The sequence below is a fragment of the Periplaneta americana genome, chromosome 1, assembly GCF_040183065.1.
Source record: "Periplaneta americana isolate PAMFEO1 chromosome 1, P.americana_PAMFEO1_priV1, whole genome shotgun sequence".
Classification (NCBI taxonomy): Eukaryota; Metazoa; Arthropoda; class Insecta; order Blattodea; family Blattidae; genus Periplaneta; species Periplaneta americana.
This window is the reverse complement of record NC_091117.1, coordinates 91,048,579-91,075,207: the sequence shown is the minus strand read 5'-3', so window position 1 is coordinate 91,075,207 and position 26,629 is coordinate 91,048,579. Positions and strand designations below refer to the sequence as shown.

Below are 26,629 nucleotides of genomic sequence, written 5' to 3'. Positions count from 1 at the left end.
CAATCGCCATTATCGACAAACTTTAAGGAAATGACGTCATGAATGTTACCAACAAAACAAATGTATAATATCCCTTGTTATATATTAATACGAAAAATGGTAGTAAAATTCCGGGAACTTTTTGAACCCAGTAGTATGTTATAAATTGTATGTTATATATAAAATACATTGATATTCTTTAATTTTATATAACATTAGGACATTGCCCTTGAATAAAACTATTAAATTTTTTTTGTAATTTTTTTTTTTCTTTTTCTTAAAAAAGGAGCAAAATCACTTCAATTGCAGTTAACTGAAACCCCGTCAGCTTCCATGCATACCATTACACCGTTTGTTTTACATGAACCTTCCTCATCCTTTGCCACAGGCTCAATTGACTGCAGTGACTGGGATGTGAACTGCAATCTTAGGCACAGTATGCTGGCCGGACATATCTTGTGCACCTTAAACCGCTCGGCTAACGAACCCAACACAAATTTATCCGATTATGCAGGTATATGAACACCTGTTAAGAGTTAGACATTTGTGTGCAATAGTGGTATAAATCTTCTGGCTTATAAGGATTAAGCAGAAAACTTCAATAAACACTGGGATACTCAACACCAAGTCCTGTACTTTGATGGGACATCGTATTTGTTCATTGACTTTTGCACTGAAATTAATAGCCGACTAACTCTTAAATGCCTACGTCACAAGGGCAATGCATCTACTACAGGATGCTTGTGACCACGTACAGAAAAAAATTAGACAAAATATTTTTATTATGCAGACTAAGCAATAATAGACATGCAAAACTGTCATGTCAACAAATGTAGCCATTCAAGTTACAATAATTTAAAAGACAGATGCATGTGTTGAAATGTTATGTATTCACAAGACATGAGAGAAAGTTAGTCAGAAGTTGATGAGTGTTCATTGTGGCGTTCAGAAATTGAAGTTCTTGAAGTAAATTATGTTTGTATTTTTTTTAAGTGCATGGCTAGAGTTCTGAAGTGGTTTGATCTTGATTCTTGACATAACTACCAAAACTTCGTTCCATTCTTTCTTAGATTGGGCGCATGACTGGATGTACTATATTGTGCAGATGTTAAGTCATCCAGAAGAAATTTGACATTGATACATGATTTGGCAAAAATGACGATTAGTAGAATTGCGATGATAATTGAATTGACTGGGATTAAATACCGAACAACAGTAAAGGTGCGTCTACATGGTTCAACTTGTCTTTCAACTTTATGCAGTCAAGGAATGCATGCAAGAGTGAACAAAACGCATTCAATTGTGCATGCCTTTTTCTACTAAAATTGAGAGCGCATGCAACAATTGAAAGCTACCCATCACCAGTGGGTATTTTGTGCGTTATTTTGTTCAACAGTAGCATATAGCGAGCATCTGATTGTTCTTTGTGACTGTGAATAAACTGAAAATTGTGTTGTTTGGTGATGGATCATTTAAACTGGAAATGGTGGCAAGTTGTGATTAGCTTTATTGAAGATTAAAGCATATGGAGTGTTCAGTCACAATTTTGAGAATCAAGTAGGCCTAAATATTGGATTATCGAGCGCATCTGAGGTCGGTATAAAACTTCAAATTTTCCTCTTTCAAATGGTGGTAAGATCATGTATTTATGTTCAATATTGGTGAAAATATAGCCTTCTAAAATCGTCCAACAATTTGTAACTATGGTGTAGTTTATTTTAAGCTATCAAGCTGTGTAACACAGATTGTAATTTTATTAAACTCAGCCTCAGATAATATTGTTGTTCTTTTAATCTAAGATAAGTAATTTGACGGAAATAAATATAGATATCCTTTCTCTAGTCGTGTGAACCAGGCGCTACACAAAGGTAGACTTGGACAAATTCACACTACATGAGATTGGTAATTTTTTCTGTCTAAGACTACATTTTTACAAAATCTGCATTCTGTCTAAGACTACATTTTTACAAAATCTGCATATTTCGGAGGTGAAGGTGGTTGTGGTACTACTGTTGTTACAAACATGAAATTCATTGTTCTTGTTACTATAATTCATTTTTTTATTTTATTTTGTTTGTAATCTGCTAATTCATCCACTCACATAACTTAGTTTTCAACCTATTAGCAGTGATTGTAATCATTTTCTAAGCATCATTCAACTTGCTTGGCTATTAACCAAGTGTAAATATTGTAAATATCCTCCGAGTTAAAAGATTGTTTTATATAGTACAGAATTTAATTCAATGCCAGCAAAAATAGTACAGAATCTAATTCAACATCAGCAAAAATTGTTACTCACTTTGGAAATGAATATCTGACTCTTTTCCAAGAGGATCTCAGTGGGAAAGCTCTGTAACTTAGTAACTACCACAAGAAATGGGTAGGATGAGTGCACGGTGTTGTCCATAGAGCATTGAAAGCATTTATGCCTTTTTCCTGTTGGAAATATGAGATACTGTCACCACTGCATGTATGATTGTAAAAAATAAATAGCAACTAAATAAATGACTAAAAAATTATTTTAGCTTATAAAATTGTAATTACTGTGCAATGTGCTCCAATAATAATAATAATAATAATAATAATATATAATTATTATACTAAGTAAAGCACAATTACCAGCTGTTTCACTCTCTCTCGGTTCCTGATTTTCTTTTATAAGTTACATGCTTACAGATGTAATTCAATTCAGTGAAATCTAACACTGTCATACAGTGATGAATGAGAAAACATGGTTTTGGAAGGACATGAGTGGTGACATTACTCTGAAGCCTGTGCGAAGTGAAGGCTAATTGCATGTTTGCTGTCCTCAGCAGTTTGTGTGACGCACCTGAATATGCTACTGTTATGGGATCATCAACAACCATTGTGCCTTTGTGTTACGAACAGTACAGTATGAACTAGGGTTACCAGGATTTCAGAATGCCAATACAAGACAGCATGAGGTTGACCCTCGCTGTGGAAGAAAAATGCACACAATTCGAAAGAACCTCATATGCATACCATCCCATATTACTGTTGTACTTTTGTATATGAAAAAAATTCACACTGGATTAATAATAAGTAGCTTATTTTATTGTAATTGATTACTTGGGATTCAGATAAATAAGACAATTGAAATGGTTTTGTGCTACTTAAATTATGCAGTAAAATAACTAATTTCTAGTGAAAAGTATATATTTTTATAAACTGAATTTAGACCTATTGCTTTACTCTATAGTACAAAGTGTATTATGATTATAGATATTTTGTTTCTTTTTAGCAAATTTGATTTATCTGAATTGCTTTAAAAATTAATGACAACTATGATTAAAATTTAAGTTAAACCTCAGCTTTCGTGAGATCTGTAGAACATCTATTCCTTTCTTCCCTCCACTTATTTTTCATAACTGACTTACAGTAGAATCATACAGAAACAATGCTGTGTGCATCACTTGACATTCTTTCATTTTATCTGCAGTGCTGTGATTTAACATAGGCTATATAAATGTGATATGATATCCCTACAATAAAGACATGGAATATTAAAAGAAAATAATTATGAAAAATGGCCATGTTTTTTTTAGTCTGCAAGTATGGGATTTTGGACTTCCTGTTTCAGATCAATAAGGGAAAATTTTTACAGTCTCAAATATGGGGTGTTTCATACAATACAGGGCACATGGCAACCCTAGTAAGAACTGGTACATAGTGTAATATTGCTTGTTTATTTTCTGCACATACTAGAAAACTGTGGTGATAAAGGAGTGCCAAAGACAATTTATTGTGCAGTTTGGAGTTCGGGAACCATTAGGAAAATCCTTCATTTAGTATCTGGTGAAGAAAATAGAAACCATATGAACATTGCTGAATGTCCACAAAGGAGGATATTTGAAACTGCCAGAAGCAACAGTACAGGAAGTTAAAAACAGATTACTGGCCTCCCCACAGAAGTCCTCGTGTAGCTGGGGTTTCGACAGCAAATATCAATGAACAGGGGTGAGGAGGAAGCTGCTCTTGCATATCGTGTTACTGCTGTGCAAGAATTGAAATAGAATAGATGCAATTACTGTCATTGGTTCCAGCAGTTTGTCAATGCACATCCAGAAATACTGGACCATACTCGGGCACTTCAGTTCCCAGACGTATTTTGGCTAGTGAGAATCCTCAAACTGTGCATGAGACACTTCTTCAGATGAAAAACTTGAATGTGATGTGCTCTGTAGTGGCACTGCATTATTGGCTCAATCTTTCATAGAACATTGGATACTGCAGTCTACATGGAAATCTTCCATGAGTTTCTGAATCATTTGGACAATGGGGAACTCTGTACTGGCTATTTTCAGCAAGATAGTGCCACCTCCAATGTCAGCATGGTTGAAATTGTTTCCTTTGGAAATCATGTCACTTCTAAGGGTTTTCCAAGAAAACTTCCACCTTGTTGTCAGTTCATCTTCCTTACTTACTTCCTGGCTTTTAAGGAACCTGGAGGTTCATTGCCGCCCTCACATAAGCCCGCCATTGGTCCCTATCCTGAGCAAGATTAATCCAGTTCATCTTCCTAGCATATGAAATACCTACTTTTCTGGAATTCGTCTCCCTCATCCCTTATAAAATAGCCATGTCTACATTGTGTGCAAGTGAGAGCATAACTATCTTCTTATCTTTCTAAAATCTAGTAATTTGGTTGCAATAGAGGCTAGTCTTCTGTTTCGACCGCTGTAGTTTTGCAGTTGCAGTTTCTGTACTGAGTTTGTATAAGAAGGTTGTGTGTTTACTGTAATTTGATAAAAAAAAAAATCAGTTTTCTGTGGTTTGTGAAAAGTGTAATCTCCATTATATCATATGAAAATTTGAGAAGTAAACTCAGTGAAACGTTTGAATTTAAATTAAACGATCGTGGAGAAGTGCTTGACAGAAAAAAAAGTTTTATCGTGTTTAGTGATGCAGGAAACATTGTTACTAACCATAGAGCGGCACTTAATTTGGAGCATGTGAATGCACTCACATGTTTAAAATCATGGATGAAGCAGTATTAACTAGGTGAGTCTTCATACATTTTGTTATTTATGTTTATCTCAAAAATTCCCGGAGAAATTGACACAATAAATTATAAACCTCATAATAAATATGTTAGTAAGTAATTAAAATAGTTGTTTTGTAATATAATGATACAATATATACAGATATACAACATTTAATACTTATGCTTATCACCGAACACAAGTTAAATTTAACAATAATTTATTGTGTATTACAGTATATTAAAACATTTTTTTAACTCGATCAAAACTCGATCAATCGATTAAATTCAAATAGTTAATCGATTAAGTATTTTGATCAATCAATAGCACTAATATTATAGGCATCATTTAGATATAAATAAAAAGTTATACTATAATATATTCTGTGGTTGAGAAACACATTTGATTCTTTTCCATTAGATAAAACAAAATAGTACAGGATTTGTTAATAGATACATTATACACTCAAGGTCCTGCAGTCTACTTGCACTTAATAGTGATCACAAACCAGTCAGTACCTTAATTTCTAGGGAAGAAAGCACTAAAAGTTATAATGATCATAAAGCTTTTCTCAGAATATACATGTTACGATTACTTAGAATAGTTCCATACTATAGTTTATATTATATAGTTTGGTTTGTTTATATTGTCTAACATTACACAGATACGAAACCTGCGACATATCCGGGTCTGTATTAAATTTAGCATAACATTCAATACATTATACATTACTGTATTATGTTTTTTTTTTTATGGCCCTTTGGAAATTAAGACCACTTCAATCGTTTTTTTTTTTTAACCGATATTTCATGCTAGCCTATATTGGTATGTAATGTAATGTGCACCAATAATGTCATCTCCTTCATGTCACGTAATGAACAGTTTTTTTTTAAGTACTAGTTTTGCATAATATACTCTACACTTTTATTTGAAAGTGATAGTGTGCTTTGCATTCATAATATCATTTAAACTCTTTTCATGTCATGTAAGGGACTTTTTTCTTCCTCCATAAATTTAAGTATAATCTCTTAAATACACTGATGATGTTATGTGCGCTCATTTTAATGTGAGAATAGCATTGAAATATAGTCCGGAATTATTGACTATTTTTTATAGCTTGATTCTCTACTGCTTTTAAATGTTTTACAGAAAATTACAGCATTATTGCTGAAATATTGGTAGTTATAATTTTTATCAAATATATATCCTTTACAGTACGAATACATTAACTACTTGTCATTAAAGAAAACAGTCACCTTTTATCATGTTCGTGGTGTTGTATAGTGTGTAGGAGAACTATAGCCAGAAAGTTGTTAAAAATATTGCACTAATTTTTCACATTCACTTTGTTCTTTAACTTATGTAGGAAGACTAGTATTTTATCTGATGTCTTCGTCAGAATATGAACTTTAATCTTGACACCGGAGCTATCATATGCTGACCTCAGCACTTGTAGAACATGTGAGTTTCTTGTTAAAGAATACATCATTCATTTCACAAATAATCATGAATGCAGAAGGGGAAAGAAAACAAGATTATGTAGCCATAGACGTTGATATTTCTGAGGAATTTAATGTTAATGTATGTGTAATGATAAACCAAAAATATAAAATAAGGAACAGTGCGTTAATACTTACTTCCTTGTAGCTTATATTAATATTGTATACTAGTGGTATAGTATTGTGAATGTGTAGAATTGATTATTGCTTTATTGCTTTTGGTGTAATTTACGTCTTATGTGGTAAGTTGTTTGCCCCTTTTATTCTAATTGAGTTTTAGTTGTTTTTCTTACAAGTCATTAACGAACTTATTATTATTATTATTATTATTATTATTATTATTATTATTATTATTATTATTATTATAACATATTTCCAGAGTTGTATTGCACGTACTAATTGTGCTGTAAAGGATATTTGCTGATGATATAACATATTTTGTAAATTACAAGATGTGTTAATTATTTGGCTATGAAAAAAAAAAGTAAGAATGTTAGCAAGTAGTAGCAATTTCAGAACGTAATTGCAAAATAATCTGTGCGTTAAATTTATCTCTTTTTCTGGTTAATTGAGATATTTAGACGGAGAGAACAATTTAATTGTATGTAGGACGTTCAGGATTAAAAGCATATGAAAATAGAAAATTATAACTTTAATTTTCTCATTTTCTTTGTTTCTTTGGTAATCGGTTTGAGTTGAAGATTGGATCTTGGTAGAATTTCCAGTATTCTTTATTTATGTAAGTCAAGATCATAATGCAATTCAGATTTTTAAATTATTTTTTGAGGAACTTTTTAAGCTGTATGCATACTGTCATTGTAAAGTTCTTTGACCTGTCGCCTATGTATATCTCTTTCTGTGTCTCTGTTTTTATCTCTGTCTCTTCTCTCTAGCCTATATGAAATTAATTGACACATAACTAGTAACATAATTAAAGTACAATTCTTCATAAGGAAGAAGATAATAATTCTTCGTTAAATTTCTACTAGGTGCGATAAAGAACTGCAAGGCGCGTTCAGAAAGTAAGTTTCCCTGCACCCGTTTACAGAAATAAAACACAATTTCATGGGAAAAGTTATTGGAACAGATACAGCAATTGTTAAATTATTTTTCAACATATTCCCCACCAGAATTGAGACATTTGTCATACCGTGGTATCAACAGAGAGGTGCAGACAGTTGTCACACACTGGTTACAATCCCAGGTGGCAGACTTCTACGACACAGGGATAGAAAAGTTGATCTCATGGTATGACATATGTCTCAATTCCGGTGGAGAATATGTTGAAAATTCCACACCTGTGGAGTAACGGTCAGCGCATCTGGCCGCGAAACCAGGTGGCCCGGGTTCGATTCCCGGTCGGGGCAAGTTACCTGGTTGAGGTTTTTTCCGGGGTTTTCCCTCAACCCAATACGAGCAAATGCTGGGTAACTTTCGGTGCTGGATCCCGGATTCATTTCATCGGCATTATCACCTTCATTTCATTCAGACGCTAAATAACCTAGATATTGATATAGCGTCGTAAAATAACCCAATAATAAATAAATAAATATGTTGAAAAATAGCTCATGCCTTATCTGTTCCAATAAATCTTTCCATGAAATTGTATTTTCTTTCTGTAAACGGCCCCCAGGGAAACTTACTTTCTGGACGGCCCTTGTACATTATCATGTGTCTAGTTAAACATTTCACTTTTTCATTACAAGGTAGAAATTGTGTGTGTGTTTTTACTTGGTTATTTAATGATGCTGTATAAACTACTGGGTTATTTAGAATCGATGGTATTAGCAAAATGAGGTCGAAGATTCGCCATAGATTACCTGACATTCGCCTTAGTTAGGAAAAACCTTGGGGGAAGGGGAAAAAGTCTAACCAGATAATCAGCCCAAGTGGGAATTGAACCTATCTACTCCCAAGCACAACTCCAGACCAGTACACACACTACTGCCTGAGCTATGCTAATGGGTTACGAAGTATTGTGATACTACAGATCTATTTCGAAATTTTCACTGAAACTATTTGTTTGATTTTGTTCACATTCAGTATCTAAAAGTCAGTTTAGCAGGGAATGATACACATAATATATAATCATTTTAGTTTTCTTTTAATTGATTTATTTTATGACTCTTTATCAACTCGGATATATAAAGTGATAAATGATATAGTCATTGTGCTACTATAACCCTGAAACGTTTTATAATAATAAATTATAATTAATTAAAATGCCTGAAAGTAGTTTTTCGTAAGTACTTGCCTTGCATGTTGCAGTGCATGATAGTTCTAAGTTATACAAATTCATTTGTGTAGATTGACTATATAAAAATGATGTCATGGAATGTAATTTTACAAATTTGCAGAAAAATGTAGTATTCAGTTTTGTAATACTTGTGTTGGTATGCTCAGCATGTTTTCCATTTATCCTAAAATGAAGTGCAAGCAAAACACAAATGTGTCATTCATTGAAAGTGTAACTTCAATAACTTTGTATATTTAATGTAGAATAGCCCTTTATGTTCTTTGCCTATTAACATTAAAATTCTTGGAGAACTTTTTCATTTATACATTGGAATTACAAGGTCATGTTACACTCACAATAATTGTGTTCAGTTTTCATTGTGTAATGGTGGGAAACTTTGTTATAAATTATTGTGATGCATACATAAGCACGCACATTTGTGCATTATGCGTCTTTTAATATACAGTAAAACCTCGCTATAATGCTATTAAAAAAACTCATTGAAAAGCGTGTTATGGGAGCAAATGAGATTTTCTTAAAGACATGTTTTAAAATGTAACACTATATTTTATTACTGAGGGTAGATACAATCGATCATTTTACATGAAAAGAACAACTGGGTATATGTTTTTAGCGTATTTAACGACTTCATCGCATCTCTTCTGTCTCGATATTTACAGTGTCATTCTCAATATGTTAAGCGATTTCGATGCTAACACAGAACAGCACAGTCAGTCCTTATTACTCAGCTTCCCGCTAGGGCATTTCTCAGTCTTGTGGATGAGTGATTTGTCTGTCAGTCACAAACCAAATAAGAGACCAAACTCGTCAGCATTATTATAAATGTAGTCAGGTTTGTAGTCTAGAATCTTAGAAGCAGTATGCGAGATCTAGGTGTTAATGACAACTTCGTTAAGGGAGATTACTTCCTCTTGGCCATAAACAATAGTGTGACGTCGGAAAAAATTGAGACACTATAGATGTGTTGAATCCCGTAGTGTCAAGCTCTTTGAAGCCAATTTTGGTAGTAACGAACGTTGTTTTATGTGATATTTGTTCAGAACTGGGGATAAGTTTGTAATAAGCAGGAAAGTGTTAAAACAGTAACATTATGTCCAGGATATTTTAACATTATCTCGTATGGGTTGGGTCAAGGGACCAGGAAAATGACCATTGAGGTGGGAAAACATTATAAGCGGGAGCATTATATCGAGGTTTTACTGTATTACCATCTCTGAATAATTTATTTCGGTTTTAAAGATATGTTACATTGGTGTACTGTACTTATGTGTGTTACTAGCGGAGGATGAGAAAAGACCGTGTAACATAATGAATGTTTGTGTTATTTAAATGAAAGTGAATACAACTTTGTTCCCATTCCAGTTTTGAGGTATTTTAAATAAAAATGTTTTCATAAGAGTCCATATTGCTAATTGAGAAAATCGATTGCTTAATTTCAGCCGAAAAGGACAGTGTGATTAAGTTGCTAGATGTATAGTCAGTCAAGTGGATTTAATAATCTGTAATGACCCAATAGTAGAACACATTTCTCTTTCTATACATAGTTAATTTTTGTACTGAAGACGAGCATAGATTGAAGCTGAACATAATAATTTCTTTCTCATTTAAAACAATGTATTTTTTTTAATAATTTCAAGGGAAAAATTGTTCTGGGGCCGGGTATCGATCCCGGGACCTCTGGTTGAACGTACGAGTGCTCTTACCAACTGAGCTACCCGGGAACTCCACCCGACACCGTCTCAACTTTTCCCTTTATATCCACACAACTCGCGTGGGCTGACGAAGCGCCACAGACCCACATCGAGTGCACACAATATCTGTGTGACTTGGAATTGTGGTTTTCTGTTAACGTACACAGTGACGTATATATTATGCAAATCTAGTCTTTCAGAGATTGTGTGCACTCGATGTGGGTCTCTGGCGTTTTGTCAGCCCATGCGAGTTGTGTGGATATAAAGGGAAAAGTTGAAACGGTGTCGGGTGGAGTTCCCGGGTGGCTCAGTTGGTAAGAGCGCTGGTACGTTCAACCAGAGGTCCTAGGATCGATACCCGGCCCCGGAACAATTTTTCCCTTGAAATTATTCAAATCTGCTTTACAGGGAGCTTTAACTGAAAGACTAGATTTGCATAATGTCTTTTTTTGTATTAATTCTGCATGCAACACTAATTTTATCTGAGACACGTCTGATGTCATACTCTTGTATGAAGTATGTTATTGTCATAGTTGGATATTCTGTTCAGCAACAGAGGAAACTTCTTAATAGTATTGATCAAAACTCGTAAAATATAATATATTAAATTAACAGTTTACATTAATTTAATGTAACATTTTTCACTTCGAAGTAATTAAGGAACAAATTGTAGTTATGCAGTTTAACTACGAGATTTTGGCTTTTCCTTTCGGCAATGTTACATCAAATTTATTATATTTCAAGTAATATCTCATTGATATACCAGTCTATTTGATTCCTTTACAAGTGCACATATGTACTTACCACAAATGTGTTTTTCTATGAATGTACTTAATAATGGTTACATTAAATTGTTCACTCAACATTGTGAATCTGTTTCATCATTTGTTATTATGACATGGATATCTGTGAACAAAAGTATAATATTTTGAATTTTGTTTTATAATGCAGAAAGAGTCAAACCTAATGGATCTGCACTCCTGCCATCTCTCAGTACTACAGTCTGGTAAGCATAGGGTTCCCAGAAACTTCAGAAAAAAATACGAGACACTCAACACTGATTTTAAAAATTAATCTCTCTTGTATATTTTCCATTGTGTTTATCCATTATTAGAAATAAAGTACTTACAGACTAAATTTAACAAAATATATTGAAAATGCACTCCTTACAAATTAGATTCACCTGAGAATACACTGTTCAAATCAGAGTCACTTGTACAATACTTTTCTGAAGAATGAATTTCTTGTAACAATTGTTTGTTTTGAAGTATTAAGTCGTGAAATACAACACAATCCCTACTGAAAAATTATTTCACAATAAACATTGGTTTTATTGTATTTATATGCAACTTATTTTTCTCCTCAGTCCACAGTGAGTTCATGCAGGAGAACAGTCTTTCAGCATTGCATTTGTACCAGGGATACACACACACTTATCACTTCTTAAATTTAGGACCATTTCATCAATACTTTTGAATAGATCTACCCAGACTTAACTAAATGCTTTGATTTAAGAATGTCCTTCAGTTCACTAACTTCTTTAGAATTCAGAACATTTTTTACAATTATGATCTCATCAAATAAGTGAGATTCAATAATGTTTGATTTGGTAGCAGTTTGCTTCATAATACGAATTAATAACAATGTATAGGTACATTCAGTGTCACTTCCAATGTTGCCAGTGTAGTGAATTCCAATGTCACTGACAGTGATAGAGATTGGTATTTATAATAAAATAGTATTACTTGTTATTCCCAGGTTTGTTTTTTCAGTTACTAATTTACAAATACGGGACAAGAACATATCTCAAGGACCGTTTTCGAGAGAATGAGACATATTAGCAAAAAAAAAAGGGACATTCCCATATTTTATGGAACGTATAGGAACCCTAGGCAAACAGATAACATTCTTGCCAACTCATGACACTACATTCTGGCAAGTGATCTTTCGGTAACCAGTGAATTATTTATTTACGGAAATTAAGAGGATCTTATCTGAATTTCAGAGCAATTGCTCAAAATGCTCACCATTACATTCTGTACACATGTTGCAGTGATGTATGAAGTCCTGCGACACTGAGTACATAAGGTCGGGAAAACTCAATGCATTAATTTGTCATACAGCAATCTCACAGCTCTGTAAGAATGCTGGCAACATGATTTTAAGGTTGATCCAGGACACAAGGCTTAGGTTTTCCTTATCAGTTGTTGCATCACTTTCGCACTTCATTAGCTGTCTGAGCTCTATTGAGAAATACGCAGTTTTGAACACAGTATAGCAATAAATTTTTCTCATTTAAATGTATTACTGCTGAAGTTGTACGAGTTGTGTGTATGCAAGTTTCATTGGTGCTTTCCAGAGACTACACAACCAACGAAATGTTGTGTTGTTAACAATTATTTAATACGTGATGAGAAACAGGTTCACTTATCGATAAGAAGAAACTTTGCACACACTAATATGTGATATGTTAGGATGAGCTTCAGTGAGTGACCCAGAACTTCATACTTCACTAAAACATGTGTATAGAATGTAATGGAGGATATTTTAAGTAACTGCTCTGAAATTCAGGTAAGATTCTCTTCATTTTCTTGAATAAATAATTCACTAGTTGTGTGAAAGATCACTTGCCAAACTGTAGTGCCATGAGACTGCAAGAAAATTACCTGTAAAATTGAAGATATGCTTGCCAGACTGTAATGTCGAGAGATGGCAGGAATGTCAGTTTTTTTTAGGTTTGACTCAGCCTATATAAGAAAATACCATTACTTAATCTAACCTTTTATCAAATAAATTAATCAATGGTGGTATGGCTAAACATTTGAAAATTCCCACATTTTAACGAGAAACGAACTATTTTTTTAAGTATCCTGAAAGATAATTAATTGAAGAGTGTGATCCCAAAACGCTCTAAGTCCATTTTTATGAAAGGACTGGGCTAGTTTTTGTATCCACCATTCTACAGATTGAGCAAGTTTTCAAGTGACATGCACAATAACACAAACTTTTATACAATCATTGGCGTTGTTTTGGAAGAAAACTTGCTTAAAATATAATGAAAGAGGGCTCAAACACAATCATACATACAGTAGTGTGCAAATTAATCCGAACAACGTAATTATTTATGCAAAAACACTCAAATGGGATAAAAAAAAGGATCTAAGACATACCTCAGTAATCTATGTGGCCTCTCTTGTTCCTAATAACAGCTCTGAGACGATTTGGCATGGATTCCACTAATTTCCCACAAATATTCTTCATTTCTTCATCTCGAAACCATACACCAATGAGGGCAGAAATCATCTTCTCCTTTGTAGAACAATCCATTTTTTGCATTCTTCTTTTGCAAATTGACCACAAGTTCTCAATGGGGTTGATGTCGGGTGAGTTGCCTGGCCTGGGGAGTACCTGAATATTCTTCTTGTTGAATTCTGTAGTTTTTCGAGATGTATGGCATGGTGCCAGGTCTTGTTGGAACACACCTCTGCCATCCGGAAATGATTTTTGCAGCTGGGGTACGATTCTGGTTTCCAATAAGTGAATATATTTGTCAGAATTCATCATTCCCTTGATAGGTATTAATGCTCCAGGCCCTTCAAGTGTAAAACAACCCCAAAACATTACTTTAGGGGGGTATTTGGGTGCTTGTTGGAGATGAGCTGCTGTTACTTTTTCGGATCCTTTCCGTACGTAAGAAACACAGTGGTCATGGACCTCGAAATGAGACTCATCGGAAAAAAGTACATTCTTCCAGTCATTCACTGTCCAGTGTTGATGTAATTTTGCCCACATTAAGCGTTTTTTGCACATAACAGGGGTTAGCAGTTGCTTCTTAATAGGCTTACGAGCCCTTCGTCCAGCTTCCAGAAGCCTACGCCGCACTGTTGTGACGTGAATATTCGCCCCAGTGGTAGCCATTAACTCGCGGGTTAAGTTGACAGCAGTTAGTCTAGGATTTAATTTACTTTTCCTGACAATTAAACGATCATCTGCAGGTGAAGTCCTCCTTTTCCTGCCACAGTTTCCTTTTTTCTGGGGTGTGATGGATCCAGTCTCCCTGTATCGTTTTATGATCGAATTAACAGTAGCCAAACCGATGTGACATTCTGCAGCAATTTGCCTCTGTGTCATAGAAGAATGCTCTGCTAATGTTATAATTTTAGACCGTTTTCGTGGAGTTGTATCCATTTGTGAAGACGACAGAATGTACACAGGATTGCAGTATTAAGTCTTCAACACAACTGAAATGCTTATAAGTACAAAACGACAGGCAAAATGTCACATATTATAAAAAAAATAATGACAGACCTTCAACAATGGAATTACACGTACTACAGATGTCAATTAAAGCGGTATGAGCAGCTGTGAGGCCAACAATGACAGAAAATGTAAAAATATGTCGTGTTCGGATTAATTTGCACGCCACTGTATATGTATGAATCATAAAAATGGCCAAATGGCCTGAACAAGGTTTGGGATCACACTCTTGAATTATTTAAACTTTGATGAAATTGAATGATTATCTTCAGAATCATTTTTATTTACAATTATTTTTCTTACAATATTAAATATAGTGTCTTACGTTTAATGTAACTTTCATTAAAAGTACATGTGTTGCTAGACTAATTACTTTTAGAAATTTTATCAATAGATAAACACTACAAATTATAATTAAAAGTCATAAGAACTCATCATTGATATTCAAATGTTTGGAGTAAAATAAAATAAGACCATATATTAGATTATTTATTATTTAAAAAAAAAATATGTTGTGACTGAGACTGGCTAAACTGTTGCCGTACTAAGAATCACTATTCAGAATTAGAACAGGGGCCTTCTTGCATTTAGATATCAGATATGTAAAAAAAAAAAAAAAAAAAAAAATAATAATAATAATTTTATTATTGTTACAGAATCCGCCTGTCCAGATACAAACCATTTCTGTTAAGAGCATAGCATATTAATTATTTAATTATTATATAAAACACTGTCAGAAAATGGAAGTTATTTCCTCTCCCTCCCCCACTGAAAACAGTGATGCTTGTATATATGAACTATTATTATTGTACTGTGGAATAAAACATTGATTTTACATTATTTATTTTAGTTACAGAGATTAGGTCTCAATATGTCTATGGCTGGAGTTTCAAATTCAACTGTGAAACGGAAAAGTGATGGGATGGCCCCGCCTGGACATAGAAATGGTAACAGTCCATCACAAACAGAAGTGTCAGCTTCTAGAACAGCAGAGAAGGAAGAGCGTGAAGCACTTGTTCTCTGGAGAAAACCAATCAAAACCTTAAACTACTTTCTACGAGAACTGTTCTTAGATCTCTATATTTATGGAATGAAGTAAGTTATTTAAAAGAGCCTTTCCTTTTATTTGTTTTCATAGGGACAAAGTGGGAGATATATATGATTTCCATTGAAAAAGAGCATTCAGTATTCTGAAAGGTAATAGTACTCACCAAAACAAATAAAAAGCGTCTAATAAACTTCGGTCTCAAAATTAATATCTTCCGAGATACCAGTACTCGTTCATCAATATCATAAGAGTTGTCCATAAGATTTCCATTATTTTAACACATCCATCTCTATGTCTTAGGAAATCTCACCTTGTTATCCATTGTTTACTACATTTCTGATAATATACTGTACACCCAATAAGAAACAAGCAAAGAGCTCACAGAGGATTTACTGTTCTTACAGTACCAATTTTCCCAGCATTGTGATGCACTTGGAGAGCTACGATAGATGTGAAATACGGTTGCGAAAGCTAGCTATAACGGCTGGGGAGATCATCGTGCTAACCACACGATATCTCCATTCTGGTTGGATGATGGTCCATCTCTCTGCTTCGGCATGTGGATGTGAGACCAGCAGCCGGCTGTTTGGTCTGGGTCCTTCAAGGGCTGTGGTGCCACGGGCTACAGTACTAATTTTAATTTTAGAACCCATATTTATTACATTTCGTTTTCTTGTTTTGATGAATACTACAACCTCGCAGAATATTCAGTGCTTGAAAAAAGCAGTGGAAATCACATTCAACATCTCCTTTGATGCCGAAGTACTCATATCTCGAAAAATATTAATTTTAGGGTCCATGTTTATTCGACTTTTTTTTTTTTGTGTTAATGACTATTACCACCTCTGAAAATATTGAGTACTCTTTTTTTAATAGAAATCACATTGAGTATGAATCTTGAGGAACAAAAATTTCTTTGAAGATATTAATTTTAGGATCCACGTTTATTACATTTTTCTGGGTTTTGATGAATGCTACCACCTCTCAAAATATTAAACGTTTTTATATATACGAGTCCTGCGCCGTGGTGTCATGGTCAAAGGCATCCTCCCTAGAACTCGCGTTATGGAATGCGTGCTGGTTCGAGTCCTGGAGGAAGAAATTTCGGCCATTGTATGGGACCGGTGCCCACCTAGCATCATGATCCACTTGGGGAGTTACAATAGGTAACAAAATCCGGTTGCGAAAGCCAGCTGTAATGGCTAGGGGACCATCATGCTAACCACATGATACCTCCATTCTGGTTGGATGATCGTCCACCTCTACGTCAGCATGTGAACGTGAGGCCAGCAGCCGGCTTCAAGGGCTGTGGTACCACAGATTATTATTATTATTATTATTATTATTATTATTATTATTATATATGAGGCGTATTTTTAATGTAAGTACCATTTTAAAATTTTTCCACGGCAGCACTGAGGTAGTGATTTTGAGCATGTGCATGACTTCTTCCATCCTTTAGGAAGCCAGACACAGCTGTGAACTGCAGTCATTTTGTGTTTCCTTATTGTGAGAGCATTTCGAAATGTTCAAAACAATCGTACAACCTGCCGACTGTGAAGTCCGATCAATGATTAGTTTTTTTTAATGCGAAAAATGTTATGCCAGCAGATATTCATCACCAACTGTGTGAGCTTTATAGGGACACAATAATGAGTGATCAACTGATGAGGAAGTGTGTTAGACAGTTTAAGAAAGGTCGTGAAAATGTGCATGATAAGCTGCGGAGTGGCTGACCATCTGTGGTGCAAGCTGTGGAAGCAAAACTTTGTGAGGACAGACAGACGTTTCACAATATTGCTGCTTTCTTTGCATTTTCCACAAATTTCAAGATCAGTCCTCTACAACATTGTGACAGAATGTTTAGGATTTCGGAAATTATGCTCAAGATGGGTGCCAAAAAAATTTCGTCACGTCATTTGGTTGGGAACAATTCGATCATCATCCCTAGAGTTCTGACTTGGAACCAAGCGATTTTCACCTGTTTCTTCATCTGAAGAAATTCCTTGGTGGAAAACATTTCAACGATGACTTTTCATCACATGCAGCATCATTCTTTGACAGAGGCATACAAAAACTGGTTTCCCATTATGACAAGTGCCTCAATAACAGCAGTGACTAAGTGGAGAAGTAGTTTAAGATGTAAGTTAAGGAATGAAAATAAAGTATTTGGAAAATAATTTTCTGTTAGTTTAAAAAAAATATTGGTACTTACTTTAAAAACACACCTATATGTATATATCCTCTGTATATATAAAAATCTGGCAACATAGGCAAACTCCATTATTAGTGCAGAAGTGAACGATCATCCAACCAATACAGGGGTAATATAGGATCAGCACGAAATTATCCCTCCCCCTCCAATTCTGATTATGTTTTATGCTCTGTGAAGTAGAATGTTTTTTTTTTCTCTCCATATTAACTGTACAAAAATATACAGCTTCAAGAGATGAAACATCCAATATTCTGTACAGTAAACCCACACTTTTCATTCAATGAAATAATACTATTGTTTGTTTTGACATTTCGTATTTTTTTATCCTGCTCAACACAATAGGCCAGTTGAATAAATAAATATATTTATCTGTAGGGCAAACCATAAGTAGGGTTGCCAACTGTTTTTGAAGAAAATACAAGAGACTCAGCGACCTGCAATATTTCATATAGAAAACTGATAACATTCAATTCAGTTAGGTTTAAATTACGAGTATTTTGAGACATTTTGCCTCTTGTAATAGTTTCAAATAAATTGTAAACATTTCTTGCATAGTTGAAGGCAGCTGTGATTTGAAGTTATGATTTGATAAGATGTTTTGTGCTCCTGTTTCGAACATCTGTTCACTTACAGTTTTTAAGAGAAAACATTCTCTGCATGAGCTTTGCTGCCTGGTTTGCTTACATCACAACTCACTAGTTTTTTTTCTTCTGAATTTCTAACTCTAACATTGTTTGATTTTAAACTGTGAGCCCTGAAACTATTTCTGCCAAGTATTACCATCTACAGAGATTGCACGTTTCAGTGCATCTCTGGAACAACTGAATCCATAATATAAATTGCCTACGATCATGAAAAAATTAAATGTTTCAAATAGATTTTTGCATTTTGCAAAAATAAGGGAGAGAAATGCTTGAAGAGAAGAAAACTAGTGAGTCGGGAGACTATTAAAAGTTAGAGCTAAATATGGTAGATCCCAGGAAATACGGAAGGGTTGGCAACTCTAACCATAAGTAATGTCATTAATTTCAAGAGGTTATTCTTTGAGTTATTTCAAACAAAAATGTTTAATACAATTTTGCTCGTTTTGCTTCCTTTTCGAGAATAAAATTGTTTTATATGAAAAAATTCGTAGCATGTTTTGGGAAAGCCATTGATTTAATTCTCAATATGTCAGTCAATTTAAAGTTAGATTAGTGTCTTATGATAATAAATGATTGAAAGAATTTTAGTTTTGTCCTTTAAATGTGCAGAAATTTGATGTGATTAAATATAACATTTTAAAATTCCATTGCAGAATGAAAAGTTACTTTTCTTCGGATCATATTCCTGCACATTTAAAGAACAAAAGTGAAATTCTTTCTATAATTTATTATCATAATATACTGCATTTTTAAACTGACTGAACATATTGGGTATTAAATCAATGGCTTTCCCAAAATACGCAATAAAATATATCATATGAAACAACTTTTATTTCGAAAAGGAAGCAAAAACGAACAAAATTATATTTCACTTTTTTGTTTGATATACTTAACAGAATAACCTCCTGAAATTGATATTACTTACGGTTTATCCTGTATATGACAGGTTATACAGCTTTCTGTGCCAAGTCTCCAAAGCTGCATATTAGTTGCGTCCTCAATTGTTCTTCCTCTGACACATATCAAGTTAGATGTACAGCCTGATAATAGATGTACCTACCAGCTAGAACCTCAATCAGAAGTATTATTTTAGTTATTGATTTGAAATGTAAAATTTGTTTTTGTTTTTATTTCAGTGCCATAACTTTTATCAGACCTTTCAGTGTTGTTACACACTTGGTCATGTAACATGCTGAATCTGTAACTACAGCAACAATTTTTTCCTAATCAATGTCAGAAGTTAATGACATTTGCATAGTTAACTTCATTCTGTGATTTTGGCACTATGGAAGCTCCTAGTTCAGTTTTAAGTATTTGTGATGGTATTGATGACTTAAGCAATAAGTTAAATATAGACTACAGTTTCCATTTTTGTCTATGGTTTCGCCACAAAACAGAAACACATCACTATCTTTAAGTTCTTTCTTAATTTCACTCTTCCTCTTTTCTTCTAGTAGTGATAAATAATTTCAACCTGTTTGCAGAAGGCAAATCACCACTACCACGAACGTATTTCGGCAACCATATCCTCATTTTAGGATGATAGAATTTTTCAACAAGAATATTGTACTCCACAAAAGTTTCAAAGGTGTCCAATATAAATAAAATTCTACTTTCACTTCCTTCCTTTATTTTTTCTTTCATGTTCGTAATTGTTTCTTCTAATGTTGCCAATTTAGCTTCTTTTAGTTTCTGGATCCACGTCTCTTAATGTGCTTTTCCAACTAACAATGTTTCACTACTATATCCTTTAATTGATAATCAAATCGACAATCACAGTATTTACACATTAATATACTGCAAGACCCTACAAACCCATCGGATTTGAACTTTGCAGCTCGTTCTATTAAAGTTACTTTATGTTATAAATATGAAAAGAACAGAAAATTGTGTTATTTCGCAAATACAAAGGATTTCTGCATTATAAACAAATTTCGTTTTATTTCGCTATTTAAATTTGCAGTATATGAATATGTCTGGTATAATGAATCAAAATGTCCTACTCCAACCACTTAAATGCAACATGTGGTTTCATCACTGATTAACAAAAACAAACGTCTCTAGTAATAAGTTTCAATGCCAAGTAATCTCTTATAGAGATTACTGTCTTATAGAGATTACTGATTTTTATTCAACTGATCAAATTAGTTTTTCTCTTTTTTAAGATTGAAATTGTTAAAATACAGTAATTATTGGAAATTGGCCAATATGCATGTACGTTTATTGTCAAATGCCTGGCATTGGAAAACAACAACATTTACAGGTAAAATGATTTTAGGAATAAGCTCTTGAATTGTGGGCCATATTTCGTGAGTCATTCTGTACAGTAAGTTCCTACTCTCCACAAAACTGCAAAACAGTAAATTACATTTATAGAGGATATATAAGTTAGGTTAAGAATGAGGATAGATATGTGTACATATGAATGTTTAGGAAGTTCAACTTTATAAAATGGGTGTAAAAACCGTTGTTATTTTTTTTTACTTGCAATCATTTACTAATAACTACTTATCCAGCATCATAACACTATGTAATGACAGTCATTACTGCACTGAGTGCAGTAATCATCTTATTATCGCACTCAATTTAGTAATGAACTAAAATAGCTACTTGTCATGCTTTAAAATGACTCCTGCAAAGAAAGTTAGTCTTTTCATATGTCAATAAATTTCATATTTCACCTTCGACTTATTTGGCAGGTGATGAAACAATTGTCGAAGCTGCTAATTCAATATCTGAAGGCAAACTCTCCTCAGAATCTCTCATTTTTTAAATAACTTTTTTCCTTCCTTACAGATTTTCGTTCGTTCTATTTAATCTTACATCTATTGTCATCATAAACAAATTAATATCGTTGCCATGTTGTTTCTAGACCAACTATGATCTATGGAATATTAAGCATACTCTACATTAAATCATAGTGTATTAGAATATAACTGAATGATGATGCTGTTATTAAGAAATAATCGTATGTAAGCATTATTAAATAACCACGGATAAAATATTGTACACAACTAGTGAGATGAGCTCACAGCTCTTGTATAATTACAAAACTCTATTGCCTTATTCTGCAAAACACATTCAAGCGATAATCAAGTTCATATGCTACTAGTGTAAATAACTATTATCATTTTGGTTGTTTAAACGAAACTTCCATGCAGAGACATGCCATAATGTTACAAGAGGGTTTTTTTTTTTTTTTCTTTTTTGGCAGAAGAATGGTACTCAGTTATGAAGGGGAGGGGGGAAAGGAAGAGAATAAAATAAATGAGTACCTAAATGTGCTAGTTGAACTCATTATAAAATGTAGAAAATAAATTAATTTCTTTAATCTATTTTCAGAATACTCCATCATCGTGTAATTGTTGGCCTTGTTGCTCTAGTCAGCTTCGCTGTTTGGTTATTCTTTAATGTAGGAGGACCACATCAGAAAGTAAGTAATTTGGGAAGATAGTTTGTACTTAATAAAATAGTGTATCTGTAAAGTAATAGGTACACTTACCGGAAATCATTTTTAAAGAAACTTTTGTTATGTAACATTTTTCATGAAAATCAATAATAAGGGAGATACTTCGATTTATTTAATTCAGGTCTGCTTATAACCCTTTGTCTTTATAACCCCCCTTTTAAATAACGCATTTTAAATGTCATATAGCCTAAAATTTAAGTCAGAACGAACTTAATTTATATTTCAATTTTCATATAAATCGGTTCAGCCATTATTGCAGGAAAACATAACAAACATCCAGACAGACATACAAACATATTTCAAAAACGCGATTTTTGGTTTCAGGATGATTAATTTATACATGTTAACACCAATTATTTTTGGAAAAGCGATAATTACCAGAAAAATTTCGGTTACAGATTTATTATTAGTATAGGTAACATAAGTTTCATTTTGCAAATGGCAAATTACATGCAATGACAATACAGTTGCTCATTTTAGGCCTACCTTATTATGAAGTACTAGTACTTGCTTTTTCGTCAGATTTCTGTACCTTTTCTCACGAATCTGCTCCAGGAGCTTAATGTCTTTAGACATTACAACAAAAATGTCTGAGATATATATATTGTTCCAGTCAATTCTGTCTTATACAATCGACTTTACAAGGGTGAACTCATCAAAAGTCTGATTATTCTGTGTTACACTTTGGCCAGAACTTCAACTTATTATACTTATTATACTTTTGGCACCATTGCTCTTAGTATCAGTGTAGGCTGTCTTGAACGAATGAAAATCAATATGTAAAACTTTTCCATATTCATGCTACTTGTCAGTGTGGGACGTTTAAATTGAGTAATTACGAAATAACGAAAACCCAGGACTGTTCGCTTCTCAGGTGCAGTTTATCAGGACACTGGCACTGTCGTGGAAAAACCGGGATGAATAGAATCCCCAGTCGACGGACATAGACATGGAAAAATAGTTATATTATACTGACCGCAAAATGACCACCACCACCACCCCTGCCTGCACCACCCCACCACCACCACCACCACCACCACGGATCTGGAACTGGAATTTGAATCAGGGGTGCTAGCAGTAGAAGGCTGTTGTCTGTTGGGCATGGTAGTTAGTAGAGGATGATTTTAAATAGTCACAAACTAACTTAACAATAATAAAAATGTCTGATAACATAACGAACTTTACTGACATAATACAAAATAATGCAATTTTTCCGTGTCAGTAACAAAGAACAAAGATTACAGTATAGTGTTAGGTAGGGTGACCAGACATCCTCTTTTGTCCGGACATGTCCTCCTTTTTGTAACTTGTATGCCTGATATTTTGAAATTATCTGATTTGACGTCTTTTTCAAGTAATTTGCCTATAGGTGGCAGCAGCATCTACGGAATATACTCTTTGCCAATGACCATAACTCTCTTTGCTGCTTCTTGTTATGGTCATTGCTCAGAGCTCTGATCACATATAGTATACGTGTAACAGATTGCTCAGCCTTACAGGCTTTGATGGCAACAACTTTTATCAATTTCTCTATGCTGCCATCTAATTACTGCTTAAGAAATCACGTTATAATTCTCATTTCAGTTGCATGGAGCAACTATACTTCCAACCCTGATCACGTACATAACAGATTGGGCACTCGTATGGGCTTTGAGGGCAACCACTTTTATCAATTTCACTATGCTGCCATCCAGCGATAGTAGAAGAAGTCACGTTATAACTCCCATTTCAATTGTATGGAACAACTGTACTTCCATATAGCGGTCATTACTAATCGACAGTGGCTATCCTGGGGGTTGTTCTCTTCTACAAGTTAGTACCATTTTTAACATTGGGATGGTCAATCTGTTATATAATGTGATCTGGGCTCAGAAGTAGCTAGTAAATCGAGAAATAGAGGTGCGAATGTAAATCTAAATAGATATTTTCTGTCCTCTTTAATAATTATAGTTCCCTTGACTTTCATAAGCAGCTAACTGCAAAATCATTATTATTAAGATTTTTCATAATTATTTTGTAATAAAATAGATATTAACACACTTTTGAGTATGATGTAAGCCTAAATCTTTATGTAAATATTTTGTGATAAAATAGATAATGTGGCATCTGTCTGGAATATTCTGGTCGCGTCAGGGAGTTGTGCGCGCATCTGGTGAGAGGGAGGGCACGGGGAAACGGAAACACTAACCCCTGACGCTAGCCGCGTTGCTGAGTGAGGGGAAGAAAAAGCGACTGTGACTGGGCGGAAGTAAGGAAGCATCTGGAGACAGATTGTTGTGGAGGTCCAGAAGCTTCGTGACGGAGAACATTCTAGATGTTTGTGGTAAATAAATAACACCATGAGTTGCCAACGAGAGTCAGTCAGTCGCCAGTAAGTTAAGTTAGTCTTCAGTCACCCTTCAAGTCTTGTCTTGGACAGTAGCGACGTATCCAGAGGATCTGAGTTCGACATGCAGTGAACTTGAGTGGTCCGTAACTGTGGCAGTGGCCAGGCAAGGGCGACGTATCTGGAGGATCTGAGTTCGATGTGCAGTGAACTTGAACAGTGAGCTAGAAGAACTAGCCAAAGCGAATTGTGAACTGAGAACTGACAGTTTTGTTCTGCACTTAGTGCTTTGAGAACATTAATTGAAATTAGGAGTACATGTTGTTCTTTTCAATAATACACGTGTATTGTCATTGTTGTCGTGTAGAGTGCAATAACGACTATTTTGTTTCTGTGTTGAGTGGAGTACCCATTGTTGTAGGGTGAATTATTAAGGAATAAAAGTCACATTGTTGACTGGTGTGTGGTGATAAAAGTGAGAATAAAAAGTAGAAATAAAAGTTACAATATTGACGTAATTTAAAGTATAATATAGGCCTAAACCTAAATCTAAGTAAGCTTACATATTTTCTGTCCTCCTTTTTGAAGTTTTTTGTCATCTTTTTTTATCGATGTGAATCTGGTCACCCTAGTGTTAGGCAACGCATGAAATGAAATCCAGGTTCAGTAGAAAGAAGATGTGCACATGTTGCAAAAACCTTCAAACAATGCAACATTTGAGCCCGTAGAGTATTATAAACTATGGGTTTCGATAGGTACACAAGAGCTACTTGGGCATTCACGTCACTGCTTCCTTTAAAGTTTCAGACAGTAAAAAAGTCAGGAAATATTTTTAAATCAGAAGAACGGTTGTAACAAAACGTTATTGTCAATAACATTTGGAAAGATGTTAACCTAAGTCATCAACAGATTGAAATATATCTTTTTCTTTCTGTTTTACTTTTACACAGGTTCAGGGCTGTCAAATGCTGAACCTGGGGCAACTATCTCACTTGTCTCTCCATTTTTATCTGAAGTAAAGCATATATTTTAATAATCTATGTATGATTGTTGTTTGTTGCAGTATTTAGATTCTTTTCGCAAACAGACAATATGGTGTTTATATTGGTTGGGACTGGGTGTGTTATCATCAGTAGGACTTGGAACAGGTCTGCATACATTTCTTCTCTACCTGGGACCTCATATTGCCACAGTAACCTTGGCTGCCTATGAGTGTGGCAGTCTTAATTTTCCTGAACCTCCATATCCAGATGAGTAAGTTACATTTTTTTCATATGTACAGTGTAGTATGAAGTAGATTTCAGCAAGCCACTTATAAATAGAGGCGAGAATTCCATGCAAATGCATGTTTTTATAGAAACATAGGACATAGCTCAAACTTAGTACATATCCATTTCATTACTTTCCGGTTCCAAATATGTGTACTTTTTCCGTGCATATTTGCATGTTTTGGCCTTTTTGGGGATAAAAACATGCATAATGCATATTTAAGCAATTTTTTAGCTTAATCATGCATATAATATACATTATATTCAGTTTAAATGCATGTTTTAGTGGTTTTGAGTGGACACCTAAGTTTCTCGATTTTTATAACCCTCATTTTAGTTTCAGGAATCAGGATTGAAGAAGGAAAAGAAAAAGGTTCATTCAAGTTTGCACCCATAACTTCTTGCAATGTAGAGAAGTCATTCTCTGCCTACAAAAACATATTGACTGACAAGCGCAGGAACCTCACAGAAACCAATTTAGAAATGTTAGTTGTTGACTGTGCAAAAAGAAGTGAAGTGAAACAAGAAATTTAGAACAAAAATGAAAGTGCATATTTTAATGCACTTTTTGCTTGATCGTGCATATTTCATAGATAGATAGTGCATGAATGCATATTTTGGGATTTCATAATGCATGAAATTCTCGTCTCTACTTATGAATAATTCGCGGAACAGTAGTGCAATTGGCTTGACATGTTGTTGTTTTGACAATAAAGTCATTTGACCTCTTGCACTCCAATATTTTTCAAAGATATTATCATGGCCAGCCACTGAAGCACAGATTTTGAGATGTTCCGAATCCATTTCTTGGTTTGACTTGCACAATGGGCAGTTAGGGGACTGATATATTCCAATTCTATGCAGGTGTTTGGCCAAACAATCATGGCCTGTTGCCAATCTAAATGCAGCTACAGACGATTTTCGTGGTAAATCGGGAATTAACTGTGGATTTTGATGCAGAGAGTTCCATTTT

General features: G+C 34.2%; 1 protein-coding gene across 11 annotated transcripts in view; it reads left to right on the top strand.

Moving 5' to 3' along the window:
• Window positions 1-26,629, top strand: part of Tango5 (Transport and Golgi organization 5) — a 75,435-nt gene that overhangs the window by 15,329 nt on the left and 33,477 nt on the right. For 4 of the 11 annotated variants that reach the window (XM_069823920.1, XM_069823946.1, XM_069823956.1 and 1 more), the window contains 3 exons: window positions 15,537-15,781; window positions 21,936-22,026; window positions 25,452-25,642. In XM_069823920.1, coding sequence (XP_069680021.1) covers window positions 15,537-15,781; window positions 21,936-22,026; window positions 25,452-25,642 — 527 coding nt within the window. The other 7 variants (XM_069823966.1, XM_069823976.1, XM_069823984.1 and 4 more) reach the window with 6 other exon arrangements.